At 47.3% G+C, this 19,302-nt stretch overlaps 1 protein-coding gene across 3 annotated transcripts in view; it reads right to left on the reverse strand.

Moving 5' to 3' along the window:
* The window catches only part of SGPP2 (sphingosine-1-phosphate phosphatase 2), a 111,133-nt gene that overhangs the window by 52,751 nt on the left and 39,080 nt on the right, over positions 1 to 19,302 (reverse strand). For all 3 annotated transcript variants that reach the window (XM_040450888.1, XM_040450890.1, XM_040450889.1), the window contains exon 2: positions 11,026 to 11,184. In XM_040450888.1, the coding sequence (XP_040306822.1) occupies positions 11,026 to 11,184 (159 nt within the window). The remainder of the gene's footprint in view (positions 1 to 11,025; positions 11,185 to 19,302) is intronic.

Consider the following 19,302-nt stretch of genomic DNA (forward strand, 5'->3'; position numbering starts at 1 on the left):
CCCCCCCCCCCCCCCCCCCCCCCCCCCCCCGCCGGCCCCCCCCCCCGGGGCCGCCGGCGGTTGGGTCATTCCAGGGAAATTTTATAGGGCCAGATGCATTGTTGAAGTCAGAACATATGATTAAAGACTGCATATCCTCAAAGACCTCACCATCAATATTTTTATAGTTGTAAAACTCTTAAAATAAGACGGGTCCTATGTTCAATTGGTTCAACCCCGTATTTCATAGATGGTCAAACTGAGGACCCGAAAGAAATGTCATTTGGGTAGTTATTAGTAAGCTTTGGACTATGATTGGTTGCACATCTCTGAGTCCATTCTGGCCTTGCCATGCCCCCTAGGAAGGCTTCCACTCCTACCACTGAAACATACACTGTGTTAAATAGAGAGGGAACAAAGTAGACTTGAATTAAAATTCAAGTCTCCTAACTCTTTTTTTTTTTTAATTTTTTTTTTCAACGTTTACTTATTTTTGGGACAGAGAGAGACAGAGCATGAACAGGGGAGGGGCAGAGAGAGAGGAAGACACAGAATCGGAAACAGGCTCCAGGCTCTGAGCCATCAGCCCAGAGCCTGACGCGGGGCTCGAACTCACGGACCGCGAGATCGTGACCTGGCTGAAGTCGGACGCTTAACCGACTGCGCCACCCAGGCGCCCCAAGTCTCCTAACTCTTAAGGTTCCCTTCCCCCCCCTTTTTTTTAAATGTTTATTTTTGAGAGAGAGAGAGAGAGAGAGAGAGAGAGAGAGAGAGAGCGAGCGAGCCTGAGCAAGGGAAGGGCAGAGAGAGAGGGAGACACAGAATCAGAAGCAGGCTCCGGGCTCTGAGCTGTGAGCACAGAGCCCGATGTGGGGTTCGAACCCACGAACTGCAATATCATGACCTGAGCCAAAGTTGGACGCTTAACCAAGTGAGTGACTGACGTGCCCCAAACACTTTGGTTCTTCGATTCTTTGATTCAGTTATTCCTTTTAGGCTAAAAGTTTCATGAGTCATCTTGACCCTACTTCCCTCTTTTTCTTATGCATTCACGCATGAACTTGGGAGTCCTGTTTAATCTTCTACCACACCATTTATCACAAGGCAGCATAAAAACCGTATATGGTGATCCAATGTTGTGTAGACAGGCCAGGAAATAGATGGAAAAGGCGAACTACCCTCAAATCAATAAATGAGGTAGAATTTAGGGAACTTTTTCTTATTTTCTTGGTTTTTGTATTAATGTGGTTCACTACTTATCAAGTGAAAAATAAAATTAATCGAGCACATTTAAGATGCAAAAAAGCAGGAGTACATTGAACGTAATTCCTGAACGGTGGTTCATGGCCAGGATTCTGGGATCAGACAGTCCTAGGTTGAAATCCTGTGTTTCCTATTGCCTACGTCAGCTTGGCTGACCTTCTCAAGCTGCTTCCTTGCCCTTGAGATGAGAATAATAATAGCGCCTATACTGCACTCAGTGATGTTTGTAAAGTCCACTGCTTCCTGTCTAGGAGTCAGGACTCCATAAATGATGGCTATGGCTGCACTTACAGTTATCATGGTCTTGAAAGCTGGCACAGAGGCCGCCACGCTCACCTGAAGAATCCTCAGGCTGTGCCCGCGTAGCCACACGTGGCCTTGCACTTTTGAATTCTAGGATGTTGTTTGCTCTTAGCAGTTACACTGTGGCTCCTTGAAAGTGGTATATTCACTGGCCTCACAGAGGAAGTAAGAGCACGTGAGCTGGACCCAGCCCGGCAAGGGCAGTGCTGGGGCTCGGACACTGGCAGGTGGACTGGACACGGGGGCTGGTACCCCGGGAGTCGGTTGAGCCAGCAAGCCTCAGTTTCCCAGATTAGCCCTTAGATGACCGAGGTCCAACTGCAACAGGCCTAGTGCCTCCCAGCTACCGTGCGTGCCCACTGAGGCCACCAGAGCAAAAGGCTTGACTAGTGTTGGTGGCAGCGGGGCCTCTGACTAAAGAGGCCTCCCCTGCTGTCTGCCCTGGGGAGAAGAGGCCACAAAAGGCTTCTCTGGGGAAGCCACCCCTCCCCCACCCCTGTGCTGCACTGGTAAAAGGACAGGGAGGAGGACAGATGACAGCCATTTGGTTAGTAAGACTGGGTTTGTCTAGTAGTTCTCAAGCTTCCAGAAAATTCCAGAGGCCTAAATAAAAGACCTCTCGAGCTGTGAACTGGCAGAGCACTTAACTGCTCAAGGCCTTTTCTTCTCCATTCGCAGCTCAGGGGACACTTCCGGATCCTCAAAAGCTACAAGAGACCTACTGAGGAAGTCAGGTTCTTCGTCCTCCTGTGGCAGGGCCGGGTGGGCCGGGATGCAGGGCGGAGGTAGGCTCCCAGTGACCAGAAGCCTGGGAAGCAAAGGCCCAGAGACTAGAAAAATGCCTTCTCCAGGAGGTCTCAGGCAAGGACAGTCCCCTTCAGGTCAAATCCCCACCTCCTAGTGACACAAAGGCCTACTCTTTTCCTCGCTCGTCCTTTTCTACTAGGCTGCTTTGCCAAATAGGAGGAGGTGGAGTGGAGCATGGGCCTAGGCATGGCAGGGGTAGCAGGCGGCCATCTTCAGGCATCCAGCCCGGAGACAAAGGTACCAAAGCCCTTCTCCACCGTCCCAGGCTCCTGCCCCCCCGGGCACATGTAACAAGTCTGGGGCACACAGCTTGACGAGTGAGGGTTACTCACAGGGACCACAGGACAGAGAAGTGAGGGACAAATGTTTGGGAAATCCATGAGGTAGCTGTTGTGCATAGAGGGCTCTTGCACAACAAGAATGAGAATTGGTGGGGCGCCTGGGTGGCGCAGTCGGTTAAGCGTCCGACTTCAGCCAGGTCACGATCTCGCGGTCCATGAGTTCAAGCCCCGCGTCAGGTTCTGGGCTGATGGCTCGGAGCCTGGAGCCTGTTTCTGATTCTGTCTCCCTCTCTCTCTGCCCCTCCCCCGTTCATGCTCTGTCTCTCTCTGTCCCAAAAATAAAAAAAATAAAAAAAAATAAATGAGAATTGGAATGAGACAACTCATTCCAATGAGTTGGAATGAAACATTCCAACTTCACAGGCCACGCACATTTCTGAGGAATTAGATGGCGGCGGGGGGGGGGGGGGGTAAAGTGCAGCCATTTTAAGCTAGATGAGAAGGACCCATGGGCGCTGGGCGACAGAATCAGGTGTGATCACTCCCTATGCTACTTGCTGGTTGCCGTCCCCTGGGTAAGTGCCTGGGCCTCACTTTTGCCCCCTGTGAAATGGGGTTCTCGAATGTAAAGCATTTGGCATGGAAGGGAGGCTTAGTAAAGCAGACCTATTCAAGCATGCAGCTTTGCAAATGGAATCGATTGGTAGGAAAAAAAATACTAGACTTGTGAAGATATTATTTGAAAATTTTATCTAAAAGACGCCCCCCTCTCCCCCACCCCCATGGTCTATTGATTACCTCATTGTCTTTTGTTTTACAAGTGAATGGGAGGGAATCTGGGACAAAGTCCAGTCCAGAAGGGTGGTTTGTAAAGACCCACAGGGACTGAGCGCCCCAGCCCCTCCCAACCCCCCAACCGCCCTCCCCGTCTGTCCGATGGCTGCGGACAGTGGGGGACAGTGGGCCACCACAGCCGCCATCCCCCACAGTGGATTCAGAGAAACTGAATGCCTTACCCTCCTCCCTGCCTGGCTGCTGCTTGTTTCCTGGTCTGTAGAGGACTTCGCAAATGTTACCTGTTTTTTTTTTTTTTTTACCATGAGACTTAAAAGGCTACCATAAACCCAAAGGCAGAAGACAAGGACTGACTGCACCCCAAACTCTATGAAATCTTTAATATTTTGCATCATTTTAGAAGCTCCATAAAGGTGTCCCCCCTGCAGGCCCCTGGGCTTTCAAACAACTTCATAGCTCGCAAAGCTATAAACCAATTGCACAACCATGAGGAGTTAAGTGATGCATTTAGAAGTGATACTTGGGAGTGGCGGCTGCTCTTTGGGAGGATACAATTCTGCTCAAGCAAAACCAAAGCAGACCTGGGGCGCCTGGGTGGCTCAGTCGGTCAAGCATCCGAATTGGTTTCGGCTCAGTTCGTGATCTCAAGGGTTGGGGGTTTGAGCCCTGAGTAAGGCTCCAGGGCCGAAGCCTGTTTGGGATTCTCTCTCTCTCCCTTCCCCTCCCCTGCTCATTCTCTCTCTCTTTCTCTCAATAAACTTAAACAAAGACACAAACAAAAACAAACCAAACCCAAACCCAGCACTGCAGCCTTTAGGGAGGGCTGGGAGCAGGGACAGTACTGGGGGTGGGGTGGCCGGACAGATAGGGTCGTGGGCACATTTTCCAGTTGTCATCGTACAAGAGAAGGGGAGGACCATCTTTCAGGTAATGGTGGTGACACACGGGAGAGGCTGAAGTCTGTCCTTTCGACCCTAGGAGTCCAGTTTAAGGTTTTTTTTTTTTTTTTTTTTTTGAGCCCAGACTAAAACCAAAATATATCCTTCTTGTCTTTCAAAACGAAACCAGTACAGTTTGCATAACAACCCCCTAGAGACATTTACTTAATATTTAACTAAGACTCAATTACAAGATTCTACTTCAGAGAATCAGGGGCACAAACTCCGCCGCCTAATTCTACTTCATTCAGTGCAAGTGAGCGCGGGTTACAATCCGGCCAGTGTTGGATACTTTTCAAGACTCATTAATCTCGGGCAAGAACCAATTTAACGAGCAGGGCAGTCTTTTGAAGTGAATCGTGGTAGTAGTTTAAACAGAGGATTAGGAGCTAATCACATTTAAAGTCATCTTGTGGCACTAAAATTGACCCCAGACTAGGGGGGTAAATTACAGGGACTGGGAAGGCTTTTCCCTTCTCCTTCTGACTCCCCTGTGGGACAGCCAGACAGCCGCCTGCCCACATCCAGAGACAGCACCCCATTCTGACAGGTAGCTTATCACGAAGTTTGCCTCTTAGCCAATTTACGGGTCAGTTTTATAAAATAATACTCTAGATTCTACAGCCGTTGGACACTGTCTAGGTCATAGGCACAGTTTAAGTGTAAATTTGGGGTCTGCTGTGTACTGTAGATATCCGCTAGTTAGATTTCAACAATCAGAATGTAAGCCAGGGGTAATCCATCATTTTAAACTTGAACTCCCCAACGTGAGTTCATCGGACTTGGGAGAGTAGGAACAGAAGGGCCTGGCAATTATAGTCACCAGGCAATTAAGCATTTTCCTTTAAAGTGTTTCTTCAATCACATTGAACACAAATGGCAGGCAATCTATTATTCAGCAGTGGATTAGATATGGATTTCAGTTGTACTGTCTAATATTGAGGGGATTCACCACACAAGGTGAAATTAGTAAAGGCACATTAGCATTCAGTCTGCAAAAGAGAGGGTGTGCCTTTTGTTTGTGTGTGTGTTTTAATGTAATCTGGCCCAACTTTGGTTCCTTTCTTTCTGACTCCATGCCACAGACGAACCTCTTCTAAGCGTCATACAGGGAACATACAAAGAAGACTCGTGACCACATTTCAAGCCTCTACGGATCGTCTAGCTGAGTCCTTTCTTGTTAGAGCTGGGATGCTGCAGGCCAGAATCATGAGGTGCCTTGAGCAGGTATCACTGCTTGGATGACACCCAAGCCTTGATGTTCCATCCTGGCCCATGGCTCTGTGCCCCAATTAACCGTCTATCCCCAGCCCAAAAAACAAAAGCCATGAATTATTAGAAGAGGGATTAACGGTGCCTGACAACACTCAGAAGCAACAACCAGAAAGGCTGTAAGAACGGTTTGGATACGATAACAAAAACTTTAAAATAATCACACTTAGGGATGCTGGGGCAGCTCAGCCAGTTAAGCATCCGACCCTTGATTTCAGCTCAGGTCATGATCTCACAGTTCTTGGGATCGAGCCCCACGTTGGGCTCTGCACTGACAGCAGGGAGCCTGCTTGGGATTCTCTCTCTGCCCCTCTCCCCACTTGCGCGTGTGCTCTCTCTACCTAAATAAATAAACTTTAAAAAAAAAAAATCACAGTTAGGTAAGAATCTTTCAGATGCGATCTTTCGACGTTAGGTAGAAAAGGCAAATGTTGACCGATGAGAAAAAAAACACAAGGAAGAACTCAAGACAAATTTTCACTTTATTGGATTCAGGCAGCACAGCCAGGTTTTCTAGGGACTGGTTGCCCAAAAAGTAAACTGCTTATGGCCAGAGAAACCATAGGCCAGAAAGATTAGGTGCCTGAAAATCGGAATCTCAAGTTCAAATACCTGAAAGGGGCCACAGGGTGGTCACGAAGGGTAAGACAAGAGGGAGTGCTAAAGTCTGTGCCCCAACTGCACACCCAGCACAAAAGCACGGAAATTCAATTTTAAAGGACTTTCTTAAGTCACTGTTAATGATACCATAGAGTTCAACATCATTTCTCAAAGTCCCAAACTTCTAAAAATCTTATAAAGACACACTGCCTCTGATTCATGGAAAATCAATGGTTCAGTATCATTTTATAACTGGTGGAAAAAAAAAATCAAAAAAATCAAAGCCCACTTAAAAAATACTCAAGAGGCACCCTAAGAAGTCACAGAAGAGTTCATACAAATGGCCGACGGAAATTTGAAAAATGCTTTCATCTTCACTAAAAATATATGAAAACTAAATGAGAGGCCATTTTTCATTGGTGAAATTGCCAGTGATTAAAAAGTGAGAACACACAAAGTTTATGAGGAAGAGTCAAAATGGGTACTCACACAGGTGTTAGGGGGTACTGATACGAAACAATATTTCTAGGAAAATAATTTAGCCACAGGCATCCCTAAGCTTAATGATTCTATGTGTCAGGAAGAGATTTGCTCCCTTAGGAATAAGCTGATTATTTCCTAGTGGATGTAATTTCATTTCATTTTGGTTTGGTCACGACAAAGTTCAAAGGCCAATCTGTGGCTCAGCTTTGAAGCAACAGGCTACACTGAACTTCAGACAAGGCCTTAATCTCCTATTCTATCTGTATTTCCCCCTAATTTTGCTTTTCCCATTTTTTTTCTTGCAGCTCATTCTGAATTGCCATGAAATAGCTGTGAAAAGAGATATATAAGTAAGTAAAATATCCTAAGAACGAGAAAAAAAAAAGCTTTCCAAGGATCAACTGTGGTAACAATATTTGCAATGCTATTCACTAAATGGAGAAAAACTTGCTTTTGCAAAGAAGTGAAATTTTGCCTCCTGTTACAAAGCCGACCACCATGCCGTATCACAGCTTCCAACCTTTTTAAGATGCAGCAATACTATTTTTTTTTTAATGTTTACTTATTTTTGAGAGACAGAGAGACAGAGCATGAGTGGGGGGGGGGGGCAGAGAGAGGGAGACACAGACTCGGAAGCAGGCTCCAGGCTCTGAGCTGTCAGCACAGAGCCCGACGCGGGGCTCGAACTCATGAACTGTGAGATCATGACCTGAGCCGAAGTCAGACACCTAACAGACTGAGCCGCCCAGGCGCCCCTGTAATACTATTGTAAAGTTTTTATTTTTTGATGGGCCTGCCCCACACCAAAAGGGAAGTCAAGAGACAGGATGATCACTCTGGATGGTGACTCTTTGTAAAGCACGATCTAGCACATCTTAGATAATCCATTCACAGGCTTCTCCGTTCAGTGAAATCCAACGCCAGGTCAAAAACCCTGATAAGTGACTAGAAGAGGGAAAGGATGACGGGATTGACATTTTTTTGGCTAACTGCAAAGGCTTGTCTACATTTTCTGGGATAAAAGAAAGATCTTTTGCTTGTCAACAAAGTTATATCAAAGACACTTAAATAGAATATAGTTAGTAAATGCCATATGGGCACACTTGAAGCACAATCCTAGCAAATGTGCAATCGAAGGTAACTTTGGGCAAGGTGTTTTCATGCTTAAAGCCTCAGCTTTAACATTTCTTAAAAAAAAAAAAAAAAAAAAAAAGGAGCGTGTTCTAAGAAGCGACAGCAGTGTCTGCCTCCAGCACAGGAGGAGGCCCTGGGAGCCTGGATCAAACCCACTTAACCCCATGCGATCCTGGGTGAGCGATTTAACCTCTCTAGACATCAGTTCCAGATCTGTAGAATGGGCTGGCAGTAACCACGTCTCAGGATCGCCAGCAGGATTGAATGAGATAAAAATATGTAAAGCAATATCCCAGTGAGTGGCCACATACGCTGAGGGTTCAGCATAGGCTAGGGCTAATTGTTATCGGAAGTATTATTATCCCAGCCTATAAAATGATGCAACTGATACTAACCCATTGTTATGAAATCAAATAATAAACACGGATGCCAATAAAAGCAATAAAAGATGTACAATGTGTGGGGTGGGGGGCACAGTTATAATTGTGACAAGGAAGCACGTCATCTAACCACACATCCTGCTCGGCTACCTCTGACAGTATGAGTCACTCCCACTATAACAAATGATTTTTAAATGCAATAAAACCTGTTGAGACTTCATCCAATGACAACTGTCAACGCAGTGGAAAAATCTGACAACAGGTTTGGCCTTCCTGACCGCAGCTGCCTTCCAAAGGATTTGGGGTGAAATCAGATGTTTAAAGCTAGGAGGCTCCAAGCTCCACCCCTAGGTAATTAACTTCACTTCCTCCAGGCTCCCTGAGACCCGGCCCCTGATTTAGGATATCCCTATGCGGGAGAGGCCCCCTCGGTGGAAGCTCATTATCCAGGAGCACCTCACTGTGCTCCACCCTTCCCTTCCTCCCAACCCCCCCCCCACCCCCCCCACTGTGGAGATTCCCCCTTCCCTTCCGACCTTCCCCACTGGAGCCAAAACCATCTCATTATTATCTCTGCAGCCAGCACAGAGCTCCCCCTACCACCTTGCAATCTCTCTCAATCTGCGTTTCTCTCAGGGCTTCTGTCTGTTTCTCTCTCTGTGTCTTTCTCAGTCTCTCTCTCTCTCTGTCTCTGGGCCTCTCTGTCTCTGTCTCTTGGTCTCTCTCTGGGCCTCTCTCCCCCTCCTCTCCTCCCTCTCCACCCCCTTTCCCTCCTCCCCTGCCCCCAGTTTCTGCCCTTCCCCTTCCATCTCTCTGTCTCCATCTATCTCTCCTGGGATGGGCTCCACTGTCCGCACCAGGAGCTAGGAACCTCGCACGCTGCCTTGAGGACCCAGCTGACCACCCAGATATGGAACCCCGAGCACGGGTGCCTTGCATGTGACCATGCACCCATTTCTAAAAGCAAGTGACAGGTCGCCAAAGCCCAGGACAACCTGCTCCTCAAAGGAGCAAAGATTTTGTCAGTTCTCGGGCCAGCAAAAGGCTGGTAATTCTATCTCACACAGGAAATCCTTTGAGCACTTGGCAATGAGGTCTCCACAGTGAAAAATAACCAAGACGACAATCAGAGAGTCCCCTAACTACCATCAGGTGTCAAGATCCTCCCGGCCCCTCAGGAAAAGTGGTCTACCCTCAGTGGGGGACGCAGCTGGCCCGGAGTACAATCAGTCCAGTACACTTGAAAAATTATTAGAAGTGATTTTGCATCATTTGCTTCACTCAACCACTATGAATGTTGGAACACTGATAATCATATCCAGAAAATAAATGCACCATGCACCTTTCGTGCATTTCGGGAATGCTCCCTGCCCCCATCGGCTCTCCCCGCCTCCCAGTTGCCCCAGGGTAGCACTGCTCTGGGGTAGGGAAGGGAGAGGCAGAAAGAGAGATGCACAGTTCCGCTAACGTTCCCCTTTTGCAAGATGCATATATGCTTTTGCAGATTCTCAGATCAGATTCTCATAGAGGAGCTAGATTTCAGACTCAGCTGGTTAGGAGACAGGGATGGGGAAAGGAACCAGTGGCTTGTGTTTTCGAGTGTAAAGGAGGGGGAAAAAAAAGTCGGGAAGAATTTGGGGCTAAATCATCATAACCATAGCCCTGGAAACCTCAATGGTTCCTTAGGCTAGAGGCTTCAAACCAAGCCCCGCACGCGTGGACATCAAAGATTCTTTGTTCAGCGGACATACATTGTTTTAAAGATGTAAGCCTACATTTAAGAAAACGGGAGGCTTCCCATGAAAAACAAATCTGGCAACTCCAGCCCCTTTTGCCTCATGGCAGCCACAGGTGGCCCTACGGGTGGGCCACACGGTGACCCTCACTGACACCCACACCGCCCACACCACCCTCCCCACTCTCCCCATTCGGGGTATCACTGTTTCACTTCCCTTTCCCTGCCTTAAAGGAAATGTGAGATTATGGCTTCTGACCGAGGCCATTCTCACTTGGTCTACAGAGGAGAAAAATAATGCCCAGCGTGGTGCAGTCACTTGCTTAAGATCACACAGCTTCTCGGAGCAGAGCCGCACAAGAACCCGACTCCGTTCACAGAGCCAAGTGCTTCTGAACCTCTGTTTTCAGTGCAGAACCTTGAGTCGGGGGAAACAGCTGCCGTGCTGGTGACCTTGCCCTGATCCTCCCTCCAGTGAAACCACCTGACCTGATCCTCCCTCCAGTGAAACCACCTGACCTTCCAACCGATCATTGAGACTCCTTCCCCTTCACGAACTAGTCGCTAAGCATCACCATGTTCAAGTAGTGACTCACAGAGTCCGCCCACATGTCAGGCCCCTAGTTCTGGGCACTAGATGGTCTCCTGAGACCCCTTGCAATTATTAGTTAACAGCTTCTAGTTTCCAATTTTGGGCCAAATTGTACTAAAATTGGCCTCTTGGGAGGTTGCATTTCCTGCCCCTACAAGGGCTCCCAGAAATGTCCTTTCTTCTCTGCACATCACATCATCTCTCTCTTCCCGTTTTATTCGCCCAAACGGGGGTGTATGACAACATACATGAACCATGGGTTTGCTTGCTGTTTGCAGACAAAACAAGTTGTGTTCATAGCTTTTTAATTTGTCCTGTTACTTTTCCAAAGTAAACCACCTGAAAACTCAACTCTAAGCGATTTTTTTTTTTTTTTAAAGAACATATACACAACGTCCTTGAATGCCAAAGCAGGTCACTGTTGTGGGAGTAGCAGTGGTTAGAAGGTAATAAGGATACTTACAACCCATATGATGACCAGTCTTCTGGATAAATAAGGATCAATATTCCAGTGAGTGAATGGAAGAAAGGTGATGTAGAACACTTCTTGACCCAAAGCGGCTGAGAATCTGAATAGGTAATAGTAGAAATAATTCTTCACAATGTACTTCTGTACAGAAGCCTAGAAGACAAAAGTGAGAAGGCTCTGAGTTCATCCAACAGGTTACCACAAGGCCAGTTTTAAAAACCTCTAGGGACGCCTGGGTGGCTCAGTCAGTTGAGCGTCTGACTTCGGCTCAGGTCACGGTCTCCTGGTCCGTGGGTTCGAGCCCCGCGTCGGGCTCTGGGCTGACGGCTCAGAGCCTGGAGCCTGCTTCCGATTCTGTGTCTCCCTCTCTCTCTGCCCCTCCCCTGTTCATGCTCTGTCTCTCTCTGTCTCAAAAATAAATAAACGTTAAAAAAAAAAATTAAAAAAAAAATAAAAACCTCTAAAACTCCCCAGGAATTCAACTGCCAAGGTGCTTCCTCTATGAATTGCATGTATTTTGCTCGGCAATTGTAGGTAATCGCTCAGCAATTACAGCATCACTGCTATCAGGGTTCATTGTTGAACAGCTATCAGCCCCAATTTGTCCACACAAACACAGATGTTAGTTCTTCATAAAATTAAGTAACATCCAAGACAGGATATCAGGAGAGGGCGAACAAAAGAGCCGAAAACGTTGTTTCTGTGCACGTACGGAAGGTGAACTCTGTACGGAGTTCGGTATATTAGGATATGCTCTGGGGCTAGGACTGTGGGGGCTGGAATAACGTCCCCAATGATTTCCACACCCCAAGGGATCTGTGAATTTGCTGCTTTACACGGCAAAAAAGGACCTTGCAGGTATAAGTAATGATGTTGAGATGGAGAGATTATCTGGTTGGGCTCAGTGTGGTCACAAGGATCCTTACGAAATAGGAGGGGGGAGGCAGGAAGTCAAGGGGAGTGTCATCTGAAGATGGGGCGAGGGACCACGAGTCAGCGCAGGGCACCTTCTGGAAGCTGGAGAAATAAGGGAGCAGATTCTTCCCTTGAGCTTCCAGAAGCAATGTAGCCCCCGTGACGCCTTGATTTCGTCCGAATAAGAAGCATTTTGGACTTCCGACCTCCACAGCTATAAGAGAATAACTTTATTTTAAGCCACTAAACTTGGGGTAACTTGTGGCAGCAGCCGTGGATAACCAATACAGAGACTTTGGAAAAAATCACTTGCCAGTGTGTCTTTTTAGTTTACCTTTAATTTCTATTTTTTAAAGTTTATTCATTTATTATTTCAGAGAGGGAGAGTGAGAGGGAGAGTGAGCGAGAGAGCGAGCACACAAGCAAGGGAGGGGCAGAGAGAAGAGGTTAAAGGCAGAATCGGAAGCAGGCTCCAGGCTCTGAGCTGTCAGCACTGAGCCCAAGATGGGGCTCGAACTCACCACCGGGACATCGTGACCTGAGCCAAAGTCGGACGCTTAACCAGGTGCCCCAGGTTATCTTTAAAATGGAACTAGGACAGTCAATGCAGTATGGAGATAGTTTAAGAAACACATCAAGTGCACGCAGGGGCTGCTAAAATGCAATTCTATTTTCTGTCACCCTTTCCCTTCCTCTTATCCCTGCAATAGGCAGGTGGAAAAAAAAAAAAAGGACTTAAGGGTAGGTTAAAATAGGAATAGGCAGACAACCTATTTTAAAATATGACGAATGTCCTTAAATTAATATCAGTAACAAGTTAACAAAAACATTGTCACCCTGTTAATAACCCCCCCAAAAAAATCAGTTTTAATGCTATTTATAGTTGGCATAGCCTTTATATAAATAAAATCAAAGCAAAATGCCAACACTGAGAAAGGGGGAGAAGGTGGCCCCTTTCTTTGGCTTTGCTTTGTTTTACACAAAGTCCAGGGTCCTTAAGTCCTGGGAGAATTCGGAGAATAAGTGGCACACGTTTATTCTGCAAAGAAATGTGCCTACGACACACCCAGAACCTGTGCTGAGTGCCAAGAATATTTAGAAGAGCCAGGCGTGGTACCTGGCTTCAAGAAGCTCCTGTGGGGGGCGCCAAAGAGTACTGTTCGGAGGAATGAATTTGTAAAGGACCAAACTGTTTGAGGCCTTGCAAAAAGCCAAGATTACTTTTACACTTTAGGAATAATAAGAAGAAGAAGATGACCTTGGAAATTGTGAGAATGTTAACTGGACTTGACAATGTTGGCTGCCTGCCAAGTACACGCTCCTCTCTCCTAAAAGGTTCCTGATTTAATCCCAGCACCTCTACGTCCCCCCAGGTACAGGACTCAGGGGGAAGTTGACACCTGCTCTCAGCTCCAGTCATGGGAAGTTCAAACATTCAGCCTCAAGCCAAAAAGTACCCTGCAGTGGTCCTGGAGAAAGTCACCGGTCAGGGGCAAGCACACGTTGTAAGCTGAAAATTCATCTCTCTCGAGGGACAGGCTTTACTTCTAAATGTAAATTCAAGTCAGAGTGGAAATAGATCCGTCCTAAGTAGGAAAGACGACAATGCTCAAAACGAATTAAATGAGGAAGAGCATAGTTTCACCTCTCTGCCGAGATATTATGGCTGGATTTGCAGGACAAGGACCAATAAAATAGTGACAAATGACAAAACTTCTCTCGGATGCGAGGATTAATCTCTGCAGCTTCTGTTTGATAAACATCCATCCTGCAGGCCCGCCCTTGAGGCAAAAGCCTGTGAAAAGCCCCTTTGTCCATAAAGATTAGTTATTTTAACCCACCAGCTACCAGTATACCCAGCAAGGAGTCCTGTTGGAGGCTTTACAGGGAGAAATTTCCCAAACTCTGAAAAGGGTCAAACTCCTCCCTCGTGTCACTGCACAGTACTCAAATGTTATAGGACATTAGAAACACGCGGCGACAACCATTTCCCTACCCTAGAGGTTTACCTGAGACCAAGTGCAAGATCTTAATCCTAGTAAATAATTGAAAGACTGTCAGGGAGGATAGCAAACCACTTTTTAGTGCTGCAGATTACTAATTAATACCTTCAGACTTGCTTTTTACAAGCTCTTGGGGATTCTCTTTTTTTGGAGGAGAGCTAGATATTCTCTAACTCTTCTCAGGGATAGAAGAAGCAAAAGTGAAACTAAAAATATCCGCGTATATATAGGACGCCCAAAGGATTTTTTAGATAACATCTCTGAATATGTAATTAAGTAGCATGAGAGCCAATATCTTCGTCCAAATTCTCGGTAATTATAGGTACCTAAATAAAACAATCGGGTGCTTGTCTTTTCAGAACAAGAATCTACGTTTCCCTTGCAGGAGATCTCAGAGCAGATGACTTCAGTATCTCTTTGGAAATAACAAGAATGCCAGTGTTGGTCCCATCGGGAACAATTAGAGGGAGAAGAAACGGGGGTTAGAAATAGAAATGGTATAGAGCCAGGGGCAGAGAGAGGAGTAAAAGCTGGGAGATAGGAAACCAGGTCCCAGAACTCTGCTTCTATATTTCTGTAGAACCAGCCACACATGGGCGCTGACAGGCCAGGCTGTGGGCAGTGTCTCTGGGGCGTGAACCGAGGCAGCGGGGATTAGCAGCTAAGTTTTTTAGGCAAAAGATCATAAAGGCATTGAACACTTAGGCGGGTGGAGAACCACTTTTAGAATTAAAATACTTCTCAGTCTATCTGTCGCAAAGCCAGATGAAGAAGTTTCTAGCGAACAGGAACGGTGAGATGGAAACGACCACATACCCGTTATTATTAACTGCAAAAATGTCATGGAGAGTCTCCTCTGTGTGTTTTATTTGTGGCCTTATTCTCCTGAAAGTTCAAGCAGATACACGACTTCTGGACTCAGCGCCGCCCCAGGAACACCTGAACGGTGTTTTGTTTTCCAAACACGCACGGAGGAGCCCTGAACGCCAAGGAAATACAGCCAGGTCAGCACCACTGAATAGAATCAGGGCTGACCCAGAGGGCGAGGAGCGAACACTGAACAGACTTGGCAGAGGGCCCGGCTTTTGAGCTTTCAAAGGAGGAGGGATACAAGGAATAGCTTTTAGCCAAACAATAAGTGACCTTGGGGAAGTCAGTGCACCTTTCTGCACCTCAGGGGCCTCAGCTGAAAAGGATGGAGTCTGATTATTTCAGCTGCTTTTTAATATACACACACACACACACACACACACACACACAAATAGATGGGGAAAGTTATCCCAGCGCCTATTATATAAAATAAGAAAGTCTGTACTAACTGGTTGAAAGTGAGGGGAAGTCTAGGGAACCCCTAATTTCAGGCCAGCCCACCCTGAAGCCCCAAGCCTTTTTCTGGAATGCCTCCTTGAAATAGGTCAGAGTCAGTTTGAAAACCACGGACCTTAATTTCTGTCAGACCTCGCGTAGCTTTCTGTAATTAACCTTGGGCCTCGAGTACCGGGGCTAGATAGGTATTCCGACCTCGAGGTCTTGAAAGGATTTGATAAACTCTGCACCAATGTCCTTGCAAGGTCGTTTTCCTTATCTCTGTTGGTTTTTTTCAGACCTGAGCTGTAAATGCGTTTTCCAAAGGTCAAGTTTGAGACAGAGCCCACAGGAATTCGCCTCTGGGGCAATGGTGTTCGGCTGTGCACTTTAAATGGAAGCAATAGGAAACTCACCATCTAGGGCTAAGGGGGATCAAATCTACGTGGGGGATGGCACGGCCTTCCTTAAAAATAAGTTTAAGGGGCGCCTGGGTGGCTCAGTCGGTTGAGCGTCCGGCTTCGGCTCAGGTCATGATCTCTCAGTTTGTGAGTTCGAGCCCCTGTCTGTGCTGACAGCTCAGAGCCTGGAGGCTGTTTCAGATTCTGTGTCTCCCTCTCTCTCTCTGCCCCTCCCCCACTCATGCTCGCGCGCGCGCGCGCGCGCTCTCTCTCTCTCTCTCTCCCCCTCTCTCAAAAATGAATAAACGTTAAAAAAAATAATAAGTTTAAGACCCAGGGGCGCCTGCGTGGCTCAGTCTGTTAAGCATCTGACTTCAGCCCAGGTCATGATCTCACGGCTCGTGAGTTTGAGCCCCGCGTTGGGGTGCCGACAGCTCAGAGCCTGGAGCCTGCTTCGGATTCTGTGTCTCCCTCTCTCTCTACCCCTCCCTAGCTCATGCTTGCACTCTCTCGGTCAAAAAATAAATACACCTAGGGGCACCTGGGTGGCTCAGTCGATTAAGCGTCCGACTTCAGCTCAGCTCGTGATCTTGCAGTTTGTGAGTTTGAGCCCCACGTCAGGCTCTGTGCTGACAGCTCAGAGCCTGGAGCCTGCTTCGGATTCTGTGTCTCCCTCTCTCTCTGTTCGTCCCTCACTCATGCTCTGTCTCTCTCTCCCCTTCAAAAATAAAAACATTAAATAAATGTAAAAAAAAAAAAGTTTAAGACCCAAAGCTCTTTTATAATACACACAGAACAGCAGCACTCCCTTCACCATGGCCTTGCTTTAGAGAAGTTTTACAGACTGAGGAGGAAGAAGCTACTGAACGCAGAGCAGATGGCCTGTGACAACAGGCCAGGGAGAGGGAAGGGCCCAATGTCTGGGGGTCACGAACACGGGCTCCGGAGGCAAAGGTCTCCCAGCGAATCCCAGCTGCTCCCCCACACGCTACCTGAATAGTCTCACACCAATGACGCGATCTCCCAGGGCCTCAGTTTCCCCTTCTGCAAATGGGAATAATAACAGTAATTACCCCTCAGCGACGCCGGCAAGATTAAATAAATCAGTAGCGCTGACGGAGCGTGCAAAGCAGTCCTTGCAGGGCCGGGCGGGAAAACAAAAGAGCTGCCAGCCACGGACGAGGATGTAGCCACCAAGATTTCTCAGAAATGCATGCAGGTCACCTGGGGCACCTTGTTAAAGTGCAGCTTTTGAAGGATCACCTGGGGAGGGGGGGATGCTGTGCGGGCCACCGATCTCCCAGGTGATCCGTATGTTGCCAAGTTGTCAAGCCTCGGACCACGCTTTGAGTAGAAAGGTCAGCCCCCTGAAGAGCTTTTAAAGCCAAAAGTCAAGGGGCGCCTGGGTGGCTCAGTCGGTTGAACGTCCGACTTTGGCTCAGGTCATAGATCGAGCCCCGTGTTGGGCTCTAAACTGTCAGCGCAGAGCCCTCTCAGGATCCTCAGTCCCCCCTCCCCCCTCTGTCCCTCCCCTGCTTGAGCTCTCGCTGTCAAGAATAAATAAACATTAAAAAAAAAAAAGTCAAGCTCTCAGAGTTAATCCTCCCTGTTAGAGGAAGTCTCAATGGGAGTTTAGGAGCATAGGATAGCGTGATCAAAGCAACAGGTCAAAATGCTGGTGGCAAACCAGAAGGGGACCGTTAGCAAAATCCATGGACGACCCTCCAGTAGGGTCTGAACACAGGATCTGAGCCCAGACAGGCACCTAGATGGCAGGAAGGACTAAAGGGAAGACAGGTGTAAGAGATGCCCCACCGAAGCAGCAGCAGGATCAAATAACCACCTGATAATGCGGAAAGAAGGCAGCCATCTCGGGCTCCTTGCCTTTATCGAGAAGGGTTTGCATAAATTCCTGGATGACAAACCTTATTTCCTTAAAGGGAATGTTTGTGCCACTGTTAGCACCCTGTGGAATCCCGGCTCGAAAACAAGGTTCTCTGACCTCCGTAGGCAGGGGCGTCTGTCCTTATGTTCTCTGTTAATAGGGAGGCAGCAGTTTGCTTTATTTTTTTAAGGTTTTTATTTTTATTTGTTTTGAGAGAGAGAGAGAAAGAGGGATAGGAACAGAGAGAGAGAGAGGAGAGAGAATCCCAAGCAGCTCCACACTGTCAGCGCAGAGCCCGACACGGGGCTTGAACTCACAAACCATGAGATCTTGACCCGAGCTGAGATCAAGAGTCTGACGCCCAACCGACTGAGCCACTCGGGCGCCCCAGCTTTGTTTATTTATTTATTTATTATGAATGAACTTAAGGAAAGGTAAAAACTAAGAAGAAAGTATGCCATATCCCGTTAAGACTGATGGTTTGGGAGGAAGTTCTGATTTTTTTTTAAGCCCAACTGGGGAAATTCTCTGTCACCTCGAGTTACGTCTGCATTCGCGTGCACGTGTTCAACCTGCACGCTCACCCTCACCCATTTCTGAGGGTTGCCACGTTGGGCACAAGCTTGGCCACGATCATTTTTTGAGACAGGCGATACCTTTTTGTGCTTGGGATTGTGGGAGAAGAGGGCTATCAGCCTATGGTGTCCAGATCATTAGCCATTTATGGAGACTGGGGCCTCTCCGGAAAAGTACCTTCTGTGGTTGGGACAAATGTCCCAAAAGGCAACAGATTCAGGATGAAAACTCTACTTTGCATCTATTCGGCCAGAATTTCTAATCTAGAGCCCAGAGATTGAGAAGGGCAAATTCACAGAACTTGGTGTCTCTTCTTTCTTTTTTTTTTAATTTTTTTATTGTTTATTATTTTTGAGAGAGACAGAGAGCAAGCAGGGAAGGGGCAGAGAGAGAGGGAGACACAGAACCAGAAGCAGGCTCCAGGCTCTGAGCTCTCAGGACAGAGCCCGACGCGGGGCTCGAACTCACAGACCGTGAGATCATGACCTGAGCTGTAGTCAGCCGCTCAACCGCCACCCAGGCGCCCCAGTGACTCTTCTTTCAATAGAATCTGTAATTTGCAAGGTTTTGGTCCTGCTACTTCTCTCTGAAAGACTAGGCTTTGGTGGACGTGCCATTGCACACTGCAGGAATATTTATAAAATAAACACTTCTTCAAGCTACTTATTTTATTTTTTCTAATGTTTGTTTATTTTTGAGAGACAGAGACAGAGCACCAGCATGGGAGGGGCAGAGAGAGAGGGAGACACAGAATCCGAAGCAGGTTCCAGGCTCCGAGCTGTCGGCACAGAGCCCGACGCGGGGCTCGAATTCACAAGCCACGAGATCATGACCTGAGCTGGAGTTGGACGCTCAACCGACTGAGCCACCCAGGCCCCCCAGGCTATTATAAGACACTATCATGTTCATCCACCAAGCACAAACCAAGCAATGCCCAACCTTTAAAAAGAAAATTGAAAGGGCACCGGGCTATGGCAGGTGGTGGAGCATTCAACTTTTGATCTCAAGGTTGTAAGTTTGAGCCCCATGCTGGGTAGAGAGAGGACTTAAAAATAAAATCAAGGGAAATTGAAAATGGCAAATCTTTTCTAAACAGAGGTCATGTCTGTGTCGATCATTGGTTCATTGTTTGCACTGCAGTGATGGAAGGTTAACAATAAGTAAGATTATTTCAGTTAGCAATATG

This window comes from Herpailurus yagouaroundi, unplaced genomic scaffold (assembly GCF_014898765.1).
Source record: "Herpailurus yagouaroundi ecotype Mexico unplaced genomic scaffold, PumYag 202, whole genome shotgun sequence".
NCBI lineage: Eukaryota > Metazoa > Chordata > Mammalia > Carnivora > Felidae > Herpailurus > Herpailurus yagouaroundi.